This window comes from Thermobia domestica, chromosome 11 (assembly GCF_964235325.1).
Source record: "Thermobia domestica chromosome 11, izTheDome1.hap1.1, whole genome shotgun sequence".
In the NCBI taxonomy this organism is placed as follows: domain Eukaryota; kingdom Metazoa; phylum Arthropoda; class Insecta; order Zygentoma; family Lepismatidae; genus Thermobia; species Thermobia domestica.
This window is the reverse complement of record NC_137464.1, coordinates 58,799,197-58,818,105: the sequence shown is the minus strand read 5'-3', so window position 1 is coordinate 58,818,105 and position 18,909 is coordinate 58,799,197. Positions and strand designations below refer to the sequence as shown.

The window sequence follows — 18,909 nt, the reverse complement described above, 5'->3', positions numbered from 1 at the left end:
GGTGTCACACGTATGGAGAATTTCTTGTGTAGAGAACTAGCAATTCTATAATACGTGCCGATACTAGATATAATTTCATTGTCAAATATTTCATCCAACAGTTAATACGTTTCTTTCAGCATTCCATGTGTAGCTTCAACTGCCCAAAGAATTCTTCTAACACACTTTTATCATTTGCTTCTAAAGTGGACAATTGTGAATGTTTTGCCTTTAAATACACGCGCAGGAACTTCACAATCTTTGTCCTCAATATAAGTTTTACAGGGCCTATATTTTAATCCATTGACTACTAATTCACTAAAGTAAAATTATAATTCTTATGTAGATGGAGGGTCTGCCCCCCAAGAAAAATCGCAACAGACGCTTCTGGCTTTCAATATTTCTTTTTCTGGGGCAAATTCACACAACCACAAGCTTCATTGTTTCGTTTCTGTTTTAGTGTGATAAGGGTGTTCATTCCCAAATAAATTGTTAAATATCAACAATTATTTCACTATATCCCAAACTAGGGATGGGGCGCCACAGACCATCATATAGGGTCTCAGTGAATTTGGCAGTTCAGGTGTGATTTCTCATTCATTCACGTAGTAAATATGCTAAAGCTACACCAATAGCTGTTTGTTTTGCAATCGCCCCCTTATAGGTGTGATTGGTTTCAGTCAATTTTGACCATGGCTTACCCGTGATACAATTTTGAAAAAAATATATATATATGCTATTGTATTGTTAAAGCGACATCTGAAGTTATTTTTTTCTTAATTCTGCTCGCAGACCATCATAAGCCAAAAGGGGCTCAAAATGTTGAAAGGAATTTTTTGAAGAGGGTAAATGGTTGAGGGGTCTGTTATTTTTTTTTAGACAAACCACTTGTATGCACATATATATACATTCCAGTTTGAACAAAATCGATTGAGCCATTCATGAGAAATAAATTAATCCCACTTTTCCGATTTGGCGCCATTTCTCGTGAATCAATGAGAGTTGAGGTTTGAAACGTGAGGAATTAATGTATCTTGGGAGTACCTACATACCATTCACTTGTCGTCCCAAGATTCATCTGGGGCCATTTCAATATACTTATCCACCCATGCCCTTTCAAGTTTCAACGTCTACGTAGGTATTGATGACTTAATGCCAAAATTTGAGGGTTTTTAAGGATTCCGCGATCCCTTATATCTCCTAGATAGTTAGAGATGTAACATTAAAATTGAATAAAAAAAACATGGCGTGGTAGAGATTAGTGACACAACCAAGTTTCGTTCATGGGAAGTGAAGTTACTTATATTAAAAAAAAACTGAGTTGCTTCGTGTTTTATGTACTCTGTGCGCTCCAGACAGAGAAACTGGCTCGCACACTCCTGTGTGCCATGATAAATACCTAGGCATACGCAATCAGGCGTTGGCGTTAATACCTAAGTAAGATCAATTAGTCAAGGCAATTTGCTCTTTCATATTTATCTTGTTAACTGATGCTGTTTGTTGTTATCACATGACAGTTCTTCGGTAGAGCACATCAAGAGCTATGATGTTCCTTATTTTACTTAATTCCCTTAGTGATAAAATAAGATGAAATGTCATTTTTAGACTAACGTTGCACTGTTATCCCTTTTTGGCTAAAGTAGATGAATGATTGCGGATAATTGCGAAATCAAATTGTTTAAACTTTCCCATTGGGAATTGAGCCCGAGACCACGTTCTCACTAGAATAATGGTAATCACTAGACTAGGGATCTAGTAACAATATATACCAAACAACACACCGAAAATTCAACACTTGAAAGTGGTAATCGCATAAATGGGAAACTTCTGTATCTGTGTTGCGTAACTACAAAAAATGAGGCGGAAGGTATTGCTAGCATTGAAAGCATTACTATGCAAATTCTCCTGTAATCAAAGCAAATTTACCATATTTTGCACAATACATTAACGATAGTTAAAATAGAAGCTTTTTATAATCTTCAGTATGTTTCAGATAAATTTAAATAATAAAATTTGCAACTAATATTGTTCTTTATGAATATTTCACAGGAGATACTTCTAGGGAACCAGTTCCAACGAACTCTAGTGATGCGCCACTTGTGGACAAACCAGGTGTTATAGCAGGAATTGTGATAGGAGCCGTTGCGGGAGTAGCGATTATTGTAGGTGCTTCAGTCTTCTGTGTAAGACGCAGAAGAAACCGAATAATGAAAACTACAAGCTACAGTGATAAAGTGGATATTATGGGGAAGAGTTCGTCTATAAATGGTAATAACAACGCGCCTTCAGGAATATTTGACGTGTATTCAAGATGGAGCGGTGAGGAATATGTCGATCTAGAGAATCCAGAAAATTCCCGTGGGAAATGGCAACTTATTAGTGACGGAACGAATGGAAATGTTAATGAAGCATTCGAAGGAGAAATTGATCCCACAAGTGGGGAATATAAAAGAAATCCATCCGACCCAACGACTGAACTATAGCACTAAGTGTTCTTTACATATTAAAACTATCTTTTTTTAAGTTATGGTGTACTTTGATCGAAGAAACTTTGTGATTCTGCATGTGGCAGTTTAGGAAGTCGCCTTGCTACAACTACTGAACTACAACATAATGGTTTTCTAGTTGCTAACTTGAAACTCAATGTTCTTCTAGTCACTATAGTCACTCAGTTCTGAATTTCCCACAATTGTAACTCTTCACGATTGACTATTTTTATGATTTTCCTTATGTACTTCAGTCACTGCAGTCGTTAGCTGATTTTTCATTTAAACTATTCAAGATTTTATTATAGTCAAAAGTCTGAGCATACTTCTGACCTTTTAGATTTTTTCACACAATATACCTTGTATCCATACAAACCAATGTTTGTTAATCTTGCTGTACAAAATAAACTCATTGCTCACACAAGGAAATGAAAATACACCACTCTTTTCCACTGAGAAAAAAAATATTGAGAAGGTTTGAGTTCGTCGAAGTGCCGAACCTTAGCCCTGATAAGAGCATTACAAATTCCAAGCATTTATTTGTTCAATTTATTCAACTATTACAAAGTAATGCGCCTCCCACAGCTTTGAAGAGCCTTCCAGAGATCTTTAGTATTCGTGGGGATGTGTTAATGGACTGTCATGCGAAGTAAGAGCTTTATGAGTAACAAATCCGAAGACTGTGGCGGCAATTCCAGTTTTGTTGGGGTGTGAACCTGTTCTTTGCTTTGCAGATAATTACTGCCTAACTCGGAAGAATGTTTAGAATCATCATTATATTGAAGTACAAGATTAAGGTTGAAACTCCGCGTTCCTAATGGAATTGCATACTTTACTTAAATCTTGTGATATACTTTTTGTCTATTATTCTGTTTATTGGTACTAAACCCATCAATTTTTTTTGCTTGTAACACATCCCCATATAGTGACATTGCATTCTCCATGTTTTACTGAAGGCATAAACAGTCGTAAATCTGGCTTAAATTACTCGCTGAGGAAAACAATAATTTAATTGTAAAAATATTAACGTGTAACAGTTTCGTCAACTATCTACTTTGATTTCATTAGACACTAATAGGCGGGATGAAACTACTTTTCGGGAGAGCGACGCACAATCATGTGGCGTTGGGAATCGATAAGTTGAAATTTAGATTCATCGGGCAGAATAACTTCTTCTATTGTTCATTGGAGCAGTCTTTATGCTTTTAGCTCAATGTTTCCTGCTCGAAGGAGTAGTTTCTTTACGGCGACCGTACCCGAAGACCAAAAGTACACAGGTTTCGGACCACCTTTCTATCTGATACTGATCGAGAATGGCTCTTTCGTACTAACTAGTTCAGAGGTGGTCAAATGGCAATTATATTTGTTTGTAGTCCTCATTTTTTTCTGTCTTTCATGAATTCGACATATTGCATCGACTGATATTTGCAACTCTTTAAGGATTTGTCACAGATAATAGCTCTCCTCTTTCAAACTAAACACTTAAGCACGTAATTCTGAACTTAATTAACCATTTTTCTTCCACATTTTATAGTGTTTGCGCGTTATTCACACTGTTTTACTGGTTCACACGGTTGAAACCACACGAGAGAATACCACAGATTTGCATCCAATTTTACCAATAAACTACACGATTCAATAACGCACTTACAACTGTTTGTGGAGTAGGCGTAGAAGTTCTGATAGGGATTCATACAATCATCACTTGATGTCGTTGATACGATCCATCACCAGGTACAGCGTGGTTTTAGTCAGATTATCGTTGTCTGTCAGTTAATTATCTATTTAATGCAAAACAATTTTCCTCCATAAATGTATCTTGATGTAAACAGGATTATGCATTTTGGTATTCTTATATGAATACTGTTGTTTATTATACAAAACAAGACAAATGAATAGGTTTTTGTAGAGATTGAATATCTTTTATTTGGAAAATTCTGAAAAATCAGTAGTATGCTCAGACTTTTGACATATATATGTATGACCGGACATAATGGTAAGCTCAACTTCCGATGAAATTGAGTTATAAGCTGGAATGGGGTGTGATTAAAATATGTAGATAGTTTAATTTCGGAAATATTCCCAGAAATGACAAGGAAAGCCTGTTTGGTATGTGTCATTGCACTGAATTACACGGAAATGTTGAATCTTCTTTTCCAGTTTACTCGAAAGTAAGAAATTCTGACATTTATCACAGTTAAAATGTTTCTTTAAGATACTAATATCGAAGCACAAATCCAGCCTAAATTTGAATTTGTTGATAGCATTTTAAAAATAGCTGCTTGACTAAACTCTTCAATTTCGTTAATAAATTAATTCTTACCTATGTTAAGTACTTTCATAATACCGAAAGTAATTTTCACAATATTGGTACTTCAAGTACAATATTTTTTGTACAGAATTAGAAAAGATACTCACGTGAAGAAACTTTACATTATTAGCAACTACTTTCTTCCATTATTACAAAAGTTGTAATTAATTTCTGAATGAGCAACCGTAAAGAAACCAACTAGTTGATAACATCACGTAGCTTAGAAACGTTTTTCTCCTTTGTTGCATGTTTTATAAAGAGATTATTAGAAAAACTGTTCTGAATTAAGTACACGCCATGACTCATATATTGTTATGATATTTATATTTATATTTGAAATGGAAACTTCAATATAATTGATAATATTTCTTTTTTGTATAACTCCTGATCGAGTACACCAAACGCGACTAGCAGCACGCAACGTACAATTGTAATGTATTGCCAGGTATTTTAAAAAACGGTTTACTTAAAGCATTAAGACCTTCAGGGGAAGTCAAATATAATTACCAGATTTTGAGCAGGACTTGGAAAAGATTGGTACGCAATAGAGAGATTGGTACAATAGAGGGTGACCTTGAAACGACAATTTCAAGTTAACAGACTTTAAGATGAAACTCGACGTAGTTCAAATAAACTCTATAGCGTTTGTAGTTTTCCTTTTCTCACCAATATCTCTACAAGGACAGTCTTGTCATGTTTTCATGTATGCTGAGCAGGACGAACAGCTTAAAATAAAACAAATAGCACTATAAGTATTGACCTAACTAAGCATTCGAAACATCTCTTGACAAATTATATTTTTGGGTGAGTGGTTGCTTTGAGACATGTTCAAAACCCTGTGATGAAAGTTTTTATAGCCAAAAGAAAGAAAATGTTGCTCCTTATTAACTTATCGTGTTAATACTCATTTCAGCTAAACCAATATATTAAAACTCCTTCGCTCTAACCATAGTAATATGTTAAGCACCGGTCTAGCCAGCAATTGGTTTTAGAGTGGAGGATACCGGTACTTACTTTTTCAAGGCGCCCGGGATTTTACATACTACAAGCAAACCAAAAATCTGTTTTTAAAATATCAAAGCATTGCTAACTTACCATTCCTTCATACACATTCCATACATATTACTGCTATTATTGATAGCCATTATCTTTCCGGTATGCTAAATTACGAAAAATGTTTTTTAACAGTGCTTGAAGTTAGAATCGAAAGGTGTAGAAAATTTACCAATAAACTATTCCAAGCAAAACAAAAGTTGTTCATTATAGTCCATTTATTTGATTTTCGTTCCTGCAAATCTAGATTTAATTAAGTTCCAATTAAAAAATTATATTAAATTCAGAAATTGGTATGTAATAAATTAATAATTAATTCGCAACTGTGTAAATCAGTTAGTCAGATGAGAGTAACCAACTGTGATAGAAGTACAAAATTCAAAGTGTATTATTAATTTTAGTTGTTGTAGTCATTTTAATATTGTGACATGTTTCTTTATTTAATTATTTTCTCCTCATTTTGTATTAGAAATGTACTTTACTTGATGTAAGTATTATACATGTTCACTATTTCATTACGTGCAAACATCATTAGTTGGCAGGGTATCGTTTTCCACCATTTTTGCCCGCCTTCTGCCGCACCTACACCCCTGCGCTTAGGACTCAAAACAGTCGTAATTATCAAGTTAAAAGTCAACGTGTGATTGACTGTCATTTCATGAATTAAACAGGCAGTCAATCGTATACTGTTATATACACTTACGTAATCGGAGTGTATGTTCTTGTTGAATGTTACATCTGACTGAGAAATAAGATTTAATAAAGAATTTTTATTCAGAATTTGTGTTTACTTTAAATTCAAAATTCGTATTTTACAGTACCACAAGATCTGTTACGATTATTTGAAAGATCTGATATGTATCCATTATATGGACTAGTTGTATAACAAGTGCCCTAACTCCAAATAAATAAATAAAATAATGGACTAATGATTCTATTCACATTTAAATAAGGATAACCAAGAATGTTCTGTCGTTTTTCTTTCACCCATCACTTTCGAACATCGATATATTACCTAAGACGTACCTGAAAGATCAAAAATAGCCTCAATCAGCACCGATAATCATTTACCAACGTTTTGGAAGGCCATGGATTCCATTGCGGCAGAACTGGGTGGACCGTGAAGCGAAGAAGGTATCAAATGCATTTTGTGCATCTACTAGAGATTTGAAGTGACGTCCTCTAAGGTGATTGTCTAAGAAATGGAACAGTGATACTCGGACAGTGCAATATCCTGGGGAGCATGGTGGATACAACACTGTTTGCCATCCAAAGCATAGAATGGTGCCCAAGTCATCCTAGCCTTGTTTTGTAACAGGAGGACTCCTTTGCTATTCAAAAATATTGGCTCTAGAGTTTTGAGATTTTCTTGAACATGGTTCAACTGGTGAAAGCACAGAGTTGCATTGATGTTCTAACAAGCTGTTAGAAGTTTCCAATGTACGATGGTGCGAGCAGTCCACCAAAGACACAGGAGGAATTTCTTCTGGTGCAGTGCTGGTTTCGGCCGTTTTGGAACCCGTTCCTGGGATGCTAACCAATGATGATGCCACTGTGGAGGTTCGTACAGGACCCACTTCTCATCCTGTCCAAGAATGGTTCCTTCCTCAGACTAGACAGCAAAGAAAAACAGGTGTCTGCTCTGTGGGACCGATTGATCCAGGCCATTTGGGACCGATTGATACAACTTGTAGTGCTTCCCGAGTTGATGGAGGTGCTGTCAAATGGTCTCTCTACTCACACTGAATTGAAGTCCAAGTTCCTCACATGTCTGGCCACTGTTCGAATCAATTACTGCCTGAAGATCTTCATTTTGTACATATATTGGTCTTCCGGCACGTGGTGCGTCTTCGAGTGTTTCATCACCTTCCTTAAACTTGTTAAACCACGCTGCACTGTCTGCGTAATCATGACACCCTCACCAAAGGCCTGGCATATCTTCCGACCCACTGCAGTGGCGTTTAACCCCAGTTTGAACTAGTGCAGCATACACGTTCTTATGACGCTCTGTGGAGGTCCCATGTTCACTCTGTTCTTACGCAAGTTCACGGTGTAATTGAACTGCCACAACCAGGTAGTATATTGGATATATCCACACCAACACTGAACTTCACCTTATATCCATTTGCATTCAACTTACGGTATGAGGGCCAATTGGACACAGACCTCCACAAAAAGCGACAGAACTATCTTGGTTACCTTTACATGGAACCTTCTAAAATAAACTTTTATTAACAGTAAATTATAAAACTATAAGCTACATATTTATAGTTTTGGTTCCGAACGTAACAGAAGCATAAATTGTTCATGAAATATTGAACTTTAAATTTCACACATGGAACACTTCAAGTTTGGAACTATGTCACTTGGTATCCATATAACTCTCATAATATTTTTCCTTGAATTAAAGTGAGAACCGTAAGACAGGCACAGATTGACCAGAGGAAATCCAGTGAAGGCGAGGTAGGAGAGGATGCTGAGAACGAGGATTGAGCAAATTAACTGTGTGACTTAGTCACGACATTGAGGAGGTCATTGTCTGCATTTTCTCACTTCAGACAAAGACTATGTCAACTTGTTTTCATTGCCTACAGTACTGAACCTCGATCGGTTGTCCTGTCCTCTAGTCAATATATGGCCGTCTGAACTAAGGGTTGTCACTGTCTCTTTCGTGTAACAACTTGAGTTAGCTTAAAAGTAAAGTTCAGCATAACTTTAAGTGTCATATTATAGGATAAAGAGTCAATTTGCTATAGAGAGAGACTAGTATTAGTAACCAAGTTAAACTTAGTGTTGTTTTAGCTAGTAAATTGAAACTCAGCTTTGCGTTAACGCACATCTTTGTATGTTTATAAGGAAATAGTTACGGTGTATCAATGATTGAACGATGAACTCAATTAAGAAGTTCCTAGTTTGATTCCAGACCAAAATAGTTCATGGTGTACCAAATAACTTCAGTGGATTTTTTTATGTTTTCCGTCTTCATTTAATATCCGTCCCATTTAGCTGACAGTTCAGAAAACGAGGGATTTCACTTTAATTTACAAAATGAAAAATGTTTATTGACGTATTTGATTAATCTTTATAAGTTCGTAAATATATCCCTTTCGGTCACTTAAAACTGTTAACTGTGGTTTAACTAACTCTACGGTCTATGGAACCCGGAGGTTCATAGCCGCGTTCACAAAAGTTGTCAATTGACTTATGACCTTAGCCAACTGGATTCAGTTTCTACTTTGTATTCCTATTTGTGCCAGATCCATCTTAATATTGTCCTCTCATCTTGCATAGGTATTCTTAGCGGTTGTCGTTTTCAGACAGGATTTCCAGTTAAAATTTTGAAAGTGTCTCTACTTTCTTCCATTTTGGCTACACGACCTGCCCACCGGAGGCTCGTAGACTTGATGACCCTAACAATGTTTGGTAAAAATGGTAAATAAACTAACTGTATTCTAACGTTACATAAGTATTGTACCAAAACGCACTATAATGCTAAATGCTTTGTGGTGGACAAACACCGTGTGCGTGGGTTTTCTCGGGGTTCTCCCGTTTCCTCCCACTTTCTTCATTCCACCATTTCATTCTTTACTCATCATCACCGTCTCCTTTAGCCTAACCGGCATAACCGTGGGACGTAAAACTCAAAGATTTCATTTCATTTCATTTATAATGCTAAATGCAAAACATTGATAACTTAAACTAAGTGCATACACTTCTGACAACTATGAAAAAAACTTTATTTTTATTCGGCTTGAGTCAACTCGTAAAATCATATGTTGACAGGAAATGTAACTTCATATATCAGATTTAAGAATTAACAGTCTCAGTGAAATCTGAGATATATCCTGAGCTATGTCTTTGCTTTAAAAACTCGAATCTGTGATTGATTTATATGTGTTTAACCCTATGTAGTTAAAGGCCTCAGAAAAAGACCTATGAATTAGGAAAAAATAAAGTACTACAGAAGGTTCATTCCAGAAAATAAATTGTTGAACTTCTTTGAGATTCCTTGTTTCTCAACAGATTTTTGTAGTGTCAAAATTCATGCCTATGGTTATGAGATAGGCATGAATTAGACACTATGAGATAGATAGATGAGGCGTTGGGTGGCCAAGTGTCGTAACTCAGTTTTGAGACATTGTTAGATTTTGAGACTTTTATTAGAATCGATATAGAAAAAGCGCACAAAATCGGTTCTTTGTGCTGCCATCTTTTGGCCTATGGCTTGGTCTTCTAACTCGGAGATATGCAACTTTGCCATCCAACAGGTTATGTTTCCAAGTTTACTTAAATGACTTAATATCATTTAAAAAATATATATATGAGTTACGCATTTTGCCATCCAAAGCCTTACATGAGAAGTATCTTCTTACTGGTGTAAAATCCTTGTGTGAAGTATTAAAAATTAATCTAAAAGCGATCTCCGCCAGCTTTCGAAGTAAACTGTTTATGGGCAGTTTTGAAAGATGTAAAAGAGCTACACATTGCATTTCCTCATGACATTTGATATTAATGAACATTATACGTTCATAGTTTAACATCCAAAGTTAATATAAGTGTTCAATCTAAAAAAAAGTGTGATCCGAAAACTACGAGATCCTAGCAGGAAATGAAAAAACTTGAACAAAATATCTCTCACTAAAGTTGTGGTTACCAAGTATTAAGTCTCAAAAGGTAGAAATGTTTATTTAAGTACACATACTCACAGATTTCTATTTTCAGAACATTAGTAAAATTGTGAAGATATGTGTATTTGGACACATAATGAAACTTTTTATTTCGGACTTTGGGACATTTTTTAAAAAATCTATGCAGTAAAAAGCATTATCGTTTTTTTTTAAGTTGAATCACTTTTCATTTTTTTCTAAGTTCATTTACTTTTCTTAAAATGTAGTTTTCTTGCTGTTTGTTAATTTCTTCAACACATGTAATTTCTTAATCAATAAAAACGATAGATTGTTTTCCTGTCAGCATTCCTCTAATCACCTCACTTTTGGTTAATTTATGACCACGCACTTTTCATAGAATGCTAACAGTCATCTCAGCTATACCCGTAACAATTTACAAAAGAATATACTGGAATTTTTATTAGTTTTGTTCCGTTTCGTACCAACAATAAAAAAGTTTTGTACTTGTCTCAAAATGTCCCGAATCTTAAATTTTACTGTGGAACTCCAACTTGACCTCTGAGTTCCACAGGTGCCGATTTGCATCAAAGTGGTGTCATTAGAAAGAGAAAGTTTTGTACTGTTTTGTACCAACAGTAAAATATTTTGTACCTGTCCCAAAATGTCTCAAATTCCATCTTCTAATGTGAAACAAGAGCAGCCATCTCAGTTTTCCAAATAGGAATTTACAAATAAAGGTAGTATCAGAGTTCTGTACTGTTTTGTACCAATAATAAAAAGTTTTGTACCTATCCCAAAATGTTCCAAAGTTTAGATTTTAGTGCAGAAATCCAACTTGACCTCCGAGTTCTACATGTGCCGATTTGCATTAAAGTGAGGTAACTAGATAGAGAAAGTTTTGTACTGTTTTGTACCAACAATAAGTTTTTACCAGTCCCAAAATGTTCCAAATTGAAACTTCTAATTTGGAACGCATAAGCAAAACTTAGATGTCTGTCGGCGTACTATATTATAAAATGAAATTTAGGACATTTTGGAACTTTAAAAAACTTGTTATTGTTAATACAAAACAGCATAAATCTAGTACAAAACTCTAGTATATTTTTTATATATACATTGTTGCGTGGAAAGATGAGATGACTATTGCCGTTCTATATGAAAAAGGGAAATTTGGGACATTTTGGAACAGGTAAAATCTTTTTTATTGTTGGTACAAAACAGCACAAAACTTTCTTTGTCTAATGAAACTATCTTGAAAGAAATCGAGGTACGTGGAAGTCTATCTTGACCTTAGCGTTCCGCATTAGAAGATGCAATTTGGGACATTTTGGGACAGGTAAAAACTTTTTCAAATACTGGAAAAGAGTTCAAAACATTCTTGATATAGTGAAATATTTTCAGTGAAATAAATGTGAGTGGAACTGAGATTTGTTTATGCGTTCCAAATTAGAAGTTTCAATTAGGGACATTTTGGGACTAGTACAAAACTTTTTTATTGTTGCTACAAAACAATACAAAACTAGTACAAAACTGTGGTATATTTTTTTGTAAATTGTTACGTGGAAAACTGAGATGACTGTTGGCGTTCTACATTAAAATATGAAATTTGGAACATTTTGGGACAGGTACAAAACTTTTTATTGTTAGTACAAAACACTACAAACTTTCTTTATCTAATGAGACTATTTTGAAAGAAATCGGAATATGTGGAACTTCATCTTGATCTTAGCGTTCCGCTTGTTCATTTTGATGCAACTTAGGACATTTTGGGAAAGTAGGAAACTTTTACAGTACAGATCTTTCTCTAGCTAATAACACCACATTAATGCAAATAGGGAAGTATCGAACTCAGAGGTCTAGTTGGACTTGTACAGTAAAATTTAAAATTTGGAATATTTTGGGAGAGGTATAAAACTTTCTATTGTTGGTACAAAACTAGTACAAAACTCTAGTGTATTTTTTTAAAAAAAAATATTACGTAAACCAGAGTTGACTGTTGGCGTTCTACATTAAAAGATGAAATTTGGGACATTTTGGGACAGGTACAAAATTTTTATTGTTTGTACAAAACAGCACAAAACTTTCTTTAGCTAATTAGACTATTTTGAAAGAAATAGGGGTATGTGGAATTCCATCTTGTCCTTAGAGTTCCGCATCAGGTGATGCAATTTGGGACATTTTGGGACAGGTACAAAACATTTTTAGATACTAGGTAAGTAGTTATATCTAATGAGACCATTATCATTGATATATGTGTTTATGGGACTGAGATTTGTTTATGCGTTCCAAATTAGAAGTTTGAATTTGGGACATTTTGGAACTGGTACATACAAAACAGTACAAAACCTTCTTTATATAATGATGCTACTTTGATGCAAATCGGTTTATGTGGAACTGAGAGGTCAAGTTGGAGTTCCACACTAAAATCTAAAATTTGGGAAATTTTGGAACTGGTACAAAACTTTTTATTGTTGGTACAAAACAGTACAAAACTTTCTTTATCTAATGAGACGATTTTGAAAGAAATCGGGCAATGTGGAACTCCAACTTCACCTTAGCGTTCCGCATTATGTGATACAATTTGGGACATTTTGGGACAGGTACAAAAAATTTTGGGCACTAAATAAAAGTACAAAAGTTTATCTAATGAGACCGTTATCATTGATATATGTGTTTATGGGAATGAGATTTATTTATGCGTTCCAAATTAGAAGTTTGAATTTGGGACATTTTGGGACTGGTACAAAACATTTTACTGTTGGTATAAAACAGTACAAAACTTTCTTTATATAATGAAGCCACTTTGATGAAAATCGGCGTATGTGGAACTCAGAGATCAAGTAAAATCTACAATTTTGGGCATTTTGGGACTGGTAGAAAACTTTTTATTGTTAGTACAAAAGAGTACAAAACTAGTATAAAACTCCGGTATAAATATTCTTGTAAATTGCGAGGTGGAACTCCATCTTGACCGACCTCACAAAAAAGGGGTTTAAAATCTACAATGTGGATTATGGATTAGCAGTTCATAATCTAGCCATTTTTTGCGTAAAAAAAAGCTTATTTCTAAAAGCCATGTAGCCTATTTTCTTCATAGGTTGTTGGCAACACTGTTCGAGGGTAAAGCTTGAAGGTTTTGAAAGAATTATTGTTAAAATTTCGTTGTGCTTCTTGTAAATCTTCCAAATCTTGACAATCAAAGTTTTGCATTTGTGCGTCATGTAAACTGTTTATTATTATTATTATTTTCTTTTATTTACAGTATTAACTTTAAAAAAAAAAATTGTAACAATGCGGAAATACTAAACGTATACGTACGAGAAGTTCAAGCACTGTAGTGGTCTTAAAGATCAGGGTTCAAAGTTCTGTCAGCAGCGAGAAGAAACTTACACATTGTAATCTAAACAAATAGAAAATTTTCAACAAAAGATAAAATAGTTTATATGGCTGCTTGCTAGGATTAGAAAGAAATAAAGAAACTCATGTCAAAAGTAAGGTTGATAAACAAGGAGACCTTCACAATATTTGTAGAAAACTTAAGAATTGTCGTAAAGCAAATTATTCTCTTCGTAGATTTATATGTTGTCTCTACTGCTTTGAGAAAGTAATCATGTGTTATGCACAACGATATCAGGCACAGTATAATCTCTTGATGTTCATGAATTTTTGTGCTTCTTGGAATACTTGCAAGTGAATCTACATTAGTTTATGAATTTTAAAGGAGTTTAAAGAATTATGGGTTGTAGAACTATAAGTGGTAAGCAATTTTACTTTAAATAAAATCTTTTAATAGTACATTTTTACGTGTAGAATGCATTTTAAATATTATTTCCCCCTTTGACTATAGCCTCTGTCAGTGGTGACTCAAGGTTTCTACAAGAGGGAAGTCACATCCGTAATGGCGACGAAATCGGCTTATCATCCTTCCCCCCGCAAAATTAACGCCTGACTCCGGGGCCTCTAGTAATTTTTCACTTTGAGGGTATTCTCGAAATTCTGGTGTGAGAAGTGGTGTACATAAGGAGGATTCGGTACATAAAAAGCCCTTGAGCAATACATTTTGGAAATGGAATATTTATTACGTTAAAAAGTACATAAAAAGTCACACTTATCCCGGAAAGATTGAGTGCTTTTAACCCCTTTGATGAAATTCTACGTATGTCACTGGATGTAAATAACAAAAATTAAAGCAAAAAAAATCAACCAATTTGTCACTGCACAATCACATATCCAGTATATGTCACATATACAGAACTATTTAACTTAATTTTACATATTTTTCTTAGCACAAAAAATTCAAGCTATTTAAAAAGTGGAAAACAAATATGATGCCGACTTTACTCACTCTATTTCTTCAAGTGAATTTCGCAGTCGATCCTGTAAAGAAAAAAAAGCATTTGTTTACATATTGATTAACATGCATACAAACAAAGTAACCACAGTTCAGTATATATTTATAATATTTATAATAATATTTAATAATAATAATAATAATTAATTTATAATAATATTATAAATATGTTTATAATATTTATTAACTTGTAAAATAGGAACACGATAATATTTTCATGGTGCATTGAAATTCAAGTATGCATTCAAATTGAATAAATGTGAATTCATTCATTTTCGTGTTCGAGACATAGACCTACTCTTTAGTATCTGTTTGTGGTTTTACATGATTGATTTTACAATAACATTTCAGAAGTTGAGTTGAGTTGATTTTGAGTTTAACGTTCCGTTCAGCAGCGAGGCTAAATGAGACGTGGACCTACTGATTAACGTGGAATCCGAACCACATGAGCTCCCGCCGGGAATCGAACCCGGGTCTTCCATGCCAAAGGCGCGTAGGCTAACCGCTTAGCCACGAAGAAGCTCAAAACATTTCAGAAGTAAATAAATTTACAAAGTCAAGAGTAATTCAGAGGTAGTTCAATATTTCATTTTTCCCTAAATACTTGCAAGGAACAAAAAAGAAAAGAGAAAAAGGTAAAAGAAAACAAAGATAAAATAAACTTTGGTTAGCAGTCAAGTGTTATTAAATTTCAAAATTGAAAAGTACATTAATATTTTTTTTATTTTCCTCCTTAAAATTTATATAAATGACACTTACAAAATACACATCGAAAAATATGCTGCATATTGCAATCGTCCTTGAAACGATATGAGACACATAAATCTTTATTTCCCCTTTCATTGTATAGAGTGTTCAAAACTAGCATAGGCTGGGATACTAAAGCTTCACTCACCAACTCACTTCCGCTTCTCTCTCATCTGCTGCAAAGGGACAAGTAAGAAAGAGAAGACGTTTCTTCAGTCATATTAAAGATGGCAGGCGTCTAAAGGGCTGATCTGTGAAGCGGGCTAACGCGATTAAGAGCCAAGTCAGAACACTGAACAGTGTGTTAACGTCAAGCATTGTGACTTAAGCTATGTTGCTAAATCTCTTAGGGGCATCAATCAGGAGTGCATCTATTAAAACAACTAAAAGGTTTATTTGGTTATTCCACATTCTTGTGCAGGAATAAATGTTCAAAAGTATTTTTAGAAATTATTATTATGCTTCGTATTCACTGGAAAGGCACGTGATTTTGTGAGTACATTACAGAACTGCTCCTGGTATTTGCACAAATCATATTGTTGGCATCAAGGAGGCAGATATTTTAATAAAATTACTAAAAACCTATACACATTATGTGCCAATTTAATTCTCAAAATGCATGGGCACGTATACTTTCAACATCATGGATCGTGCACAGTCCTATATTTGTGCCCTTTCGGCCTATGACTCACCAACGTTGTAATGAATCATTTTGCATTCAAAGGGGATGTTCTGATATGTTGCAATAAGCATACGCTCGTCTACGTGGTAGTGTTGCCAATTTGGGGGAAAAGTCACTAAATCTAGATGATTTGACTTCCAGGATAGCGACAAGAAAAATATCTTTCCCGATTTGCGACTTTTTTGTGATTTTTGAATGACAATTTGGCGACCTACTTACAAATCTAGCGACATTTGTGCTACGAACAACTTGTCCTTCTATAACCAAGTACTATTAGACCGAATCAGTTAAGATACATGTTTGTTTTCATTTTTTTTATTAGTGGAAGCATTGAAACGTAAGTAAAAGTGAAGCGGATGTAAGATTTTTTCTTTTCTTTGGTAGATCTTTACTTTTGTTCGTTTTTCTAAACTCATTTTTGATATCGCTGAACTGAAATTGATCATAAAGTAAAAAATGTATATCGTACTAAAAATGAAATTAATGTTATTTTCATATAATCTTTTAACTTACGTTTTCTTTCACTTTGAATTGATCTCAAATCTAATATATATATATATATATATATATATATATATATATATATATATATATATATATATATATATATATATATATATATATATATATATATATATATTTATTTATATGGCAAGAGAGACGGAATTCCACGAATAATTTTTAGCGACTTTTTGTGGCAACTTGTTGGCAACACTGCTACGTGGCCGAAATCTGCTCCCCGGACTATACTCTCGGACGCACTCCTCCATAATATATGTGTCATATAATGTAAAACATCTTTATACTTACCAAATTTGAAGATGCTGTTGATGCTGTTGCCAATTTTGTTCTAATACATAGAAGCATTTTAATATTTTGGTGGAGCCTTTTAGTAAATTACTACGGTCATTGTTTCGTCGATAGTGTATCTAGCACGCAGTCGTGGCCACACAAAGTTTCGGCATTAAATGCGCCTTTATACAGTAGAATTATTCGAAAACGGGAAAGTAGATTATACTTATAATAAAATGCAAACATTTTACTGTTAGCCTATATGTAATGCCATTCCTAATAATAAACAGTAGTTCTAATAAGGCAATAGCTACTCTTAACATTTGTCTGTATATCGAAATGTATATTATAATGCCTGTATATTGCTTAAATATAGTGAATAGTGTGATTGGTTGATTAAAACAAGTAAACAATGATACCTTGTTATTAACCTTGATTTTAAGCTATGATTGTGAAACGAACCGAGAGCTAGGGTGAAATAACTATAGTAATCTATAATTCAGATACGACCACATGGGAGATATCTGTAACAATAAATTAATTTATTCTGTAATGTATAACGACGAGGACAAAAATCAAAATATGCCGCCCCAGACTCCAATACTCCTATCCAGGGCCGGATTCAGTATTTTCTGACGGGAGGGGCACAAATAATTACGACTACATTTTAATTAAATATAAATTTTTAAAATGCCAAAATGAGCAATATTGTTTTGGTTGGTAAATCCTTTTTCTTTTCAACCATCAGAAAATCGACTTAAATTATTACACTAGCAAAACTCTGCTTTGTTTTAAGCTCCAAGCGAAAACATGATGGCAGAAAGTTACGGAAAATGTTGCTATTTTCACTGCTACCTTCTCATTTTACATAGTGTATATTTACAACGAAGCAGTGTTGGGGTGCACTCCCTTAAATCCGGCCCTGCTCCTATCTATCAACCTAGGTATATATATATATATATATATATATATATATATATATATATATATATATATATATATATATATATATATATACAGTAGAGCGTCGATTATCCGAACGTCGGTCAACCGAACGACCGCTTAACCGAACTGTGTACTCGCTCGCACCTGTTACTCTCCCACCCTACCGTCCATCATCCCCCTCATTCGCAAACCAAGTTTCCCACAGTAGTTGCCGCACTGAGCCACCGCTTGCGGAACATTGCTTCTAATGGGGCCTTCATAAGGCGCTGCTGACCGGCCAAGACGCTATCAGCACACTTCTGTCGGTTTGGCACTGGCTGTAGAAGTACAGTACAGTACAGCACAGTTCGATTATCCGAACAAACCAGTTTTCCGAACACCCATGTCCCCCAATTACTTCGGATAATCGACGCTCTACTGTATATATATATATATATATATATATATATATATATATATATATATATATATATATATATATATATATATATATAGTGTAACTAAAGGCCGTTTACAACGCTTAGGAGGTGATTCCTCACACGTAAACAAGCAAAACGTTTATGTAACATTTTCTTAAATTCGGCGTCGTTTCCGAGTTACAAGCTGTCGCAAATGGCGGCAAAACGACGTGTGACACCTTATTGTGGACAAAGGAAAGATGCAACAGCAAGCGGGTATACACAGTTTAGAGAAAGTAATGCCTAAATAGCATAATGGTGTGAGAAGCAAGGCAGTAGGGACGCGGCAAAAGGAATTTCTCAAAGGGAACTTTCTTATGTGGACAGACTGACATGCAGAAAATGGATGCAGAAAAGGAACTCCTTGTGCCGCGTTCCTACTGCCTTGCCTCTGACACCATTATGATATTCAGGCATTACTTTCTCTAAACTGTGTACACCCGCTTGCTGTTGCATCTTTCCTTTGTCCGCAATGAG

At 34.6% G+C, this 18,909-nt stretch overlaps 2 protein-coding genes and 1 long non-coding RNA gene across 3 annotated transcripts in view; 2 read left to right on the top strand and 1 right to left on the bottom strand.

Moving 5' to 3' along the window:
• The window catches only part of LOC145664093 (calcium-activated chloride channel regulator 1-like), a 103,363-nt gene extending 96,760 nt beyond the window's left edge, over positions 1–6,603 (top strand). The window contains exon 15 of the mRNA XM_081730442.1: positions 2,029–6,603. Within this exon, the coding sequence (XP_081586568.1) occupies positions 2,029–2,462 (434 nt within the window). The 3' untranslated portion in view covers positions 2,463–6,603. The remainder of the gene's footprint in view (positions 1–2,028) is intronic.
• The window catches only part of LOC145664097 (uncharacterized), a 285,281-nt gene that overhangs the window by 40,904 nt on the left and 225,468 nt on the right, over positions 1–18,909 (bottom strand). The window contains exon 2 of the long non-coding RNA XR_014127326.1: positions 14,803–14,834. This is a non-coding gene — a long non-coding RNA (uncharacterized LOC145664097). The remainder of the gene's footprint in view (positions 1–14,802; positions 14,835–18,909) is intronic.
• The window catches only part of LOC145664094 (sialin-like), a 74,868-nt gene continuing 69,913 nt past the window's right edge, over positions 13,955–18,909 (top strand). Inside the window, exon 1 of the mRNA XM_081730443.1 lies at positions 13,955–14,214. Within this exon, the coding sequence (XP_081586569.1) occupies positions 14,193–14,214 (22 nt within the window). The 5' untranslated portion in view covers positions 13,955–14,192. The remainder of the gene's footprint in view (positions 14,215–18,909) is intronic.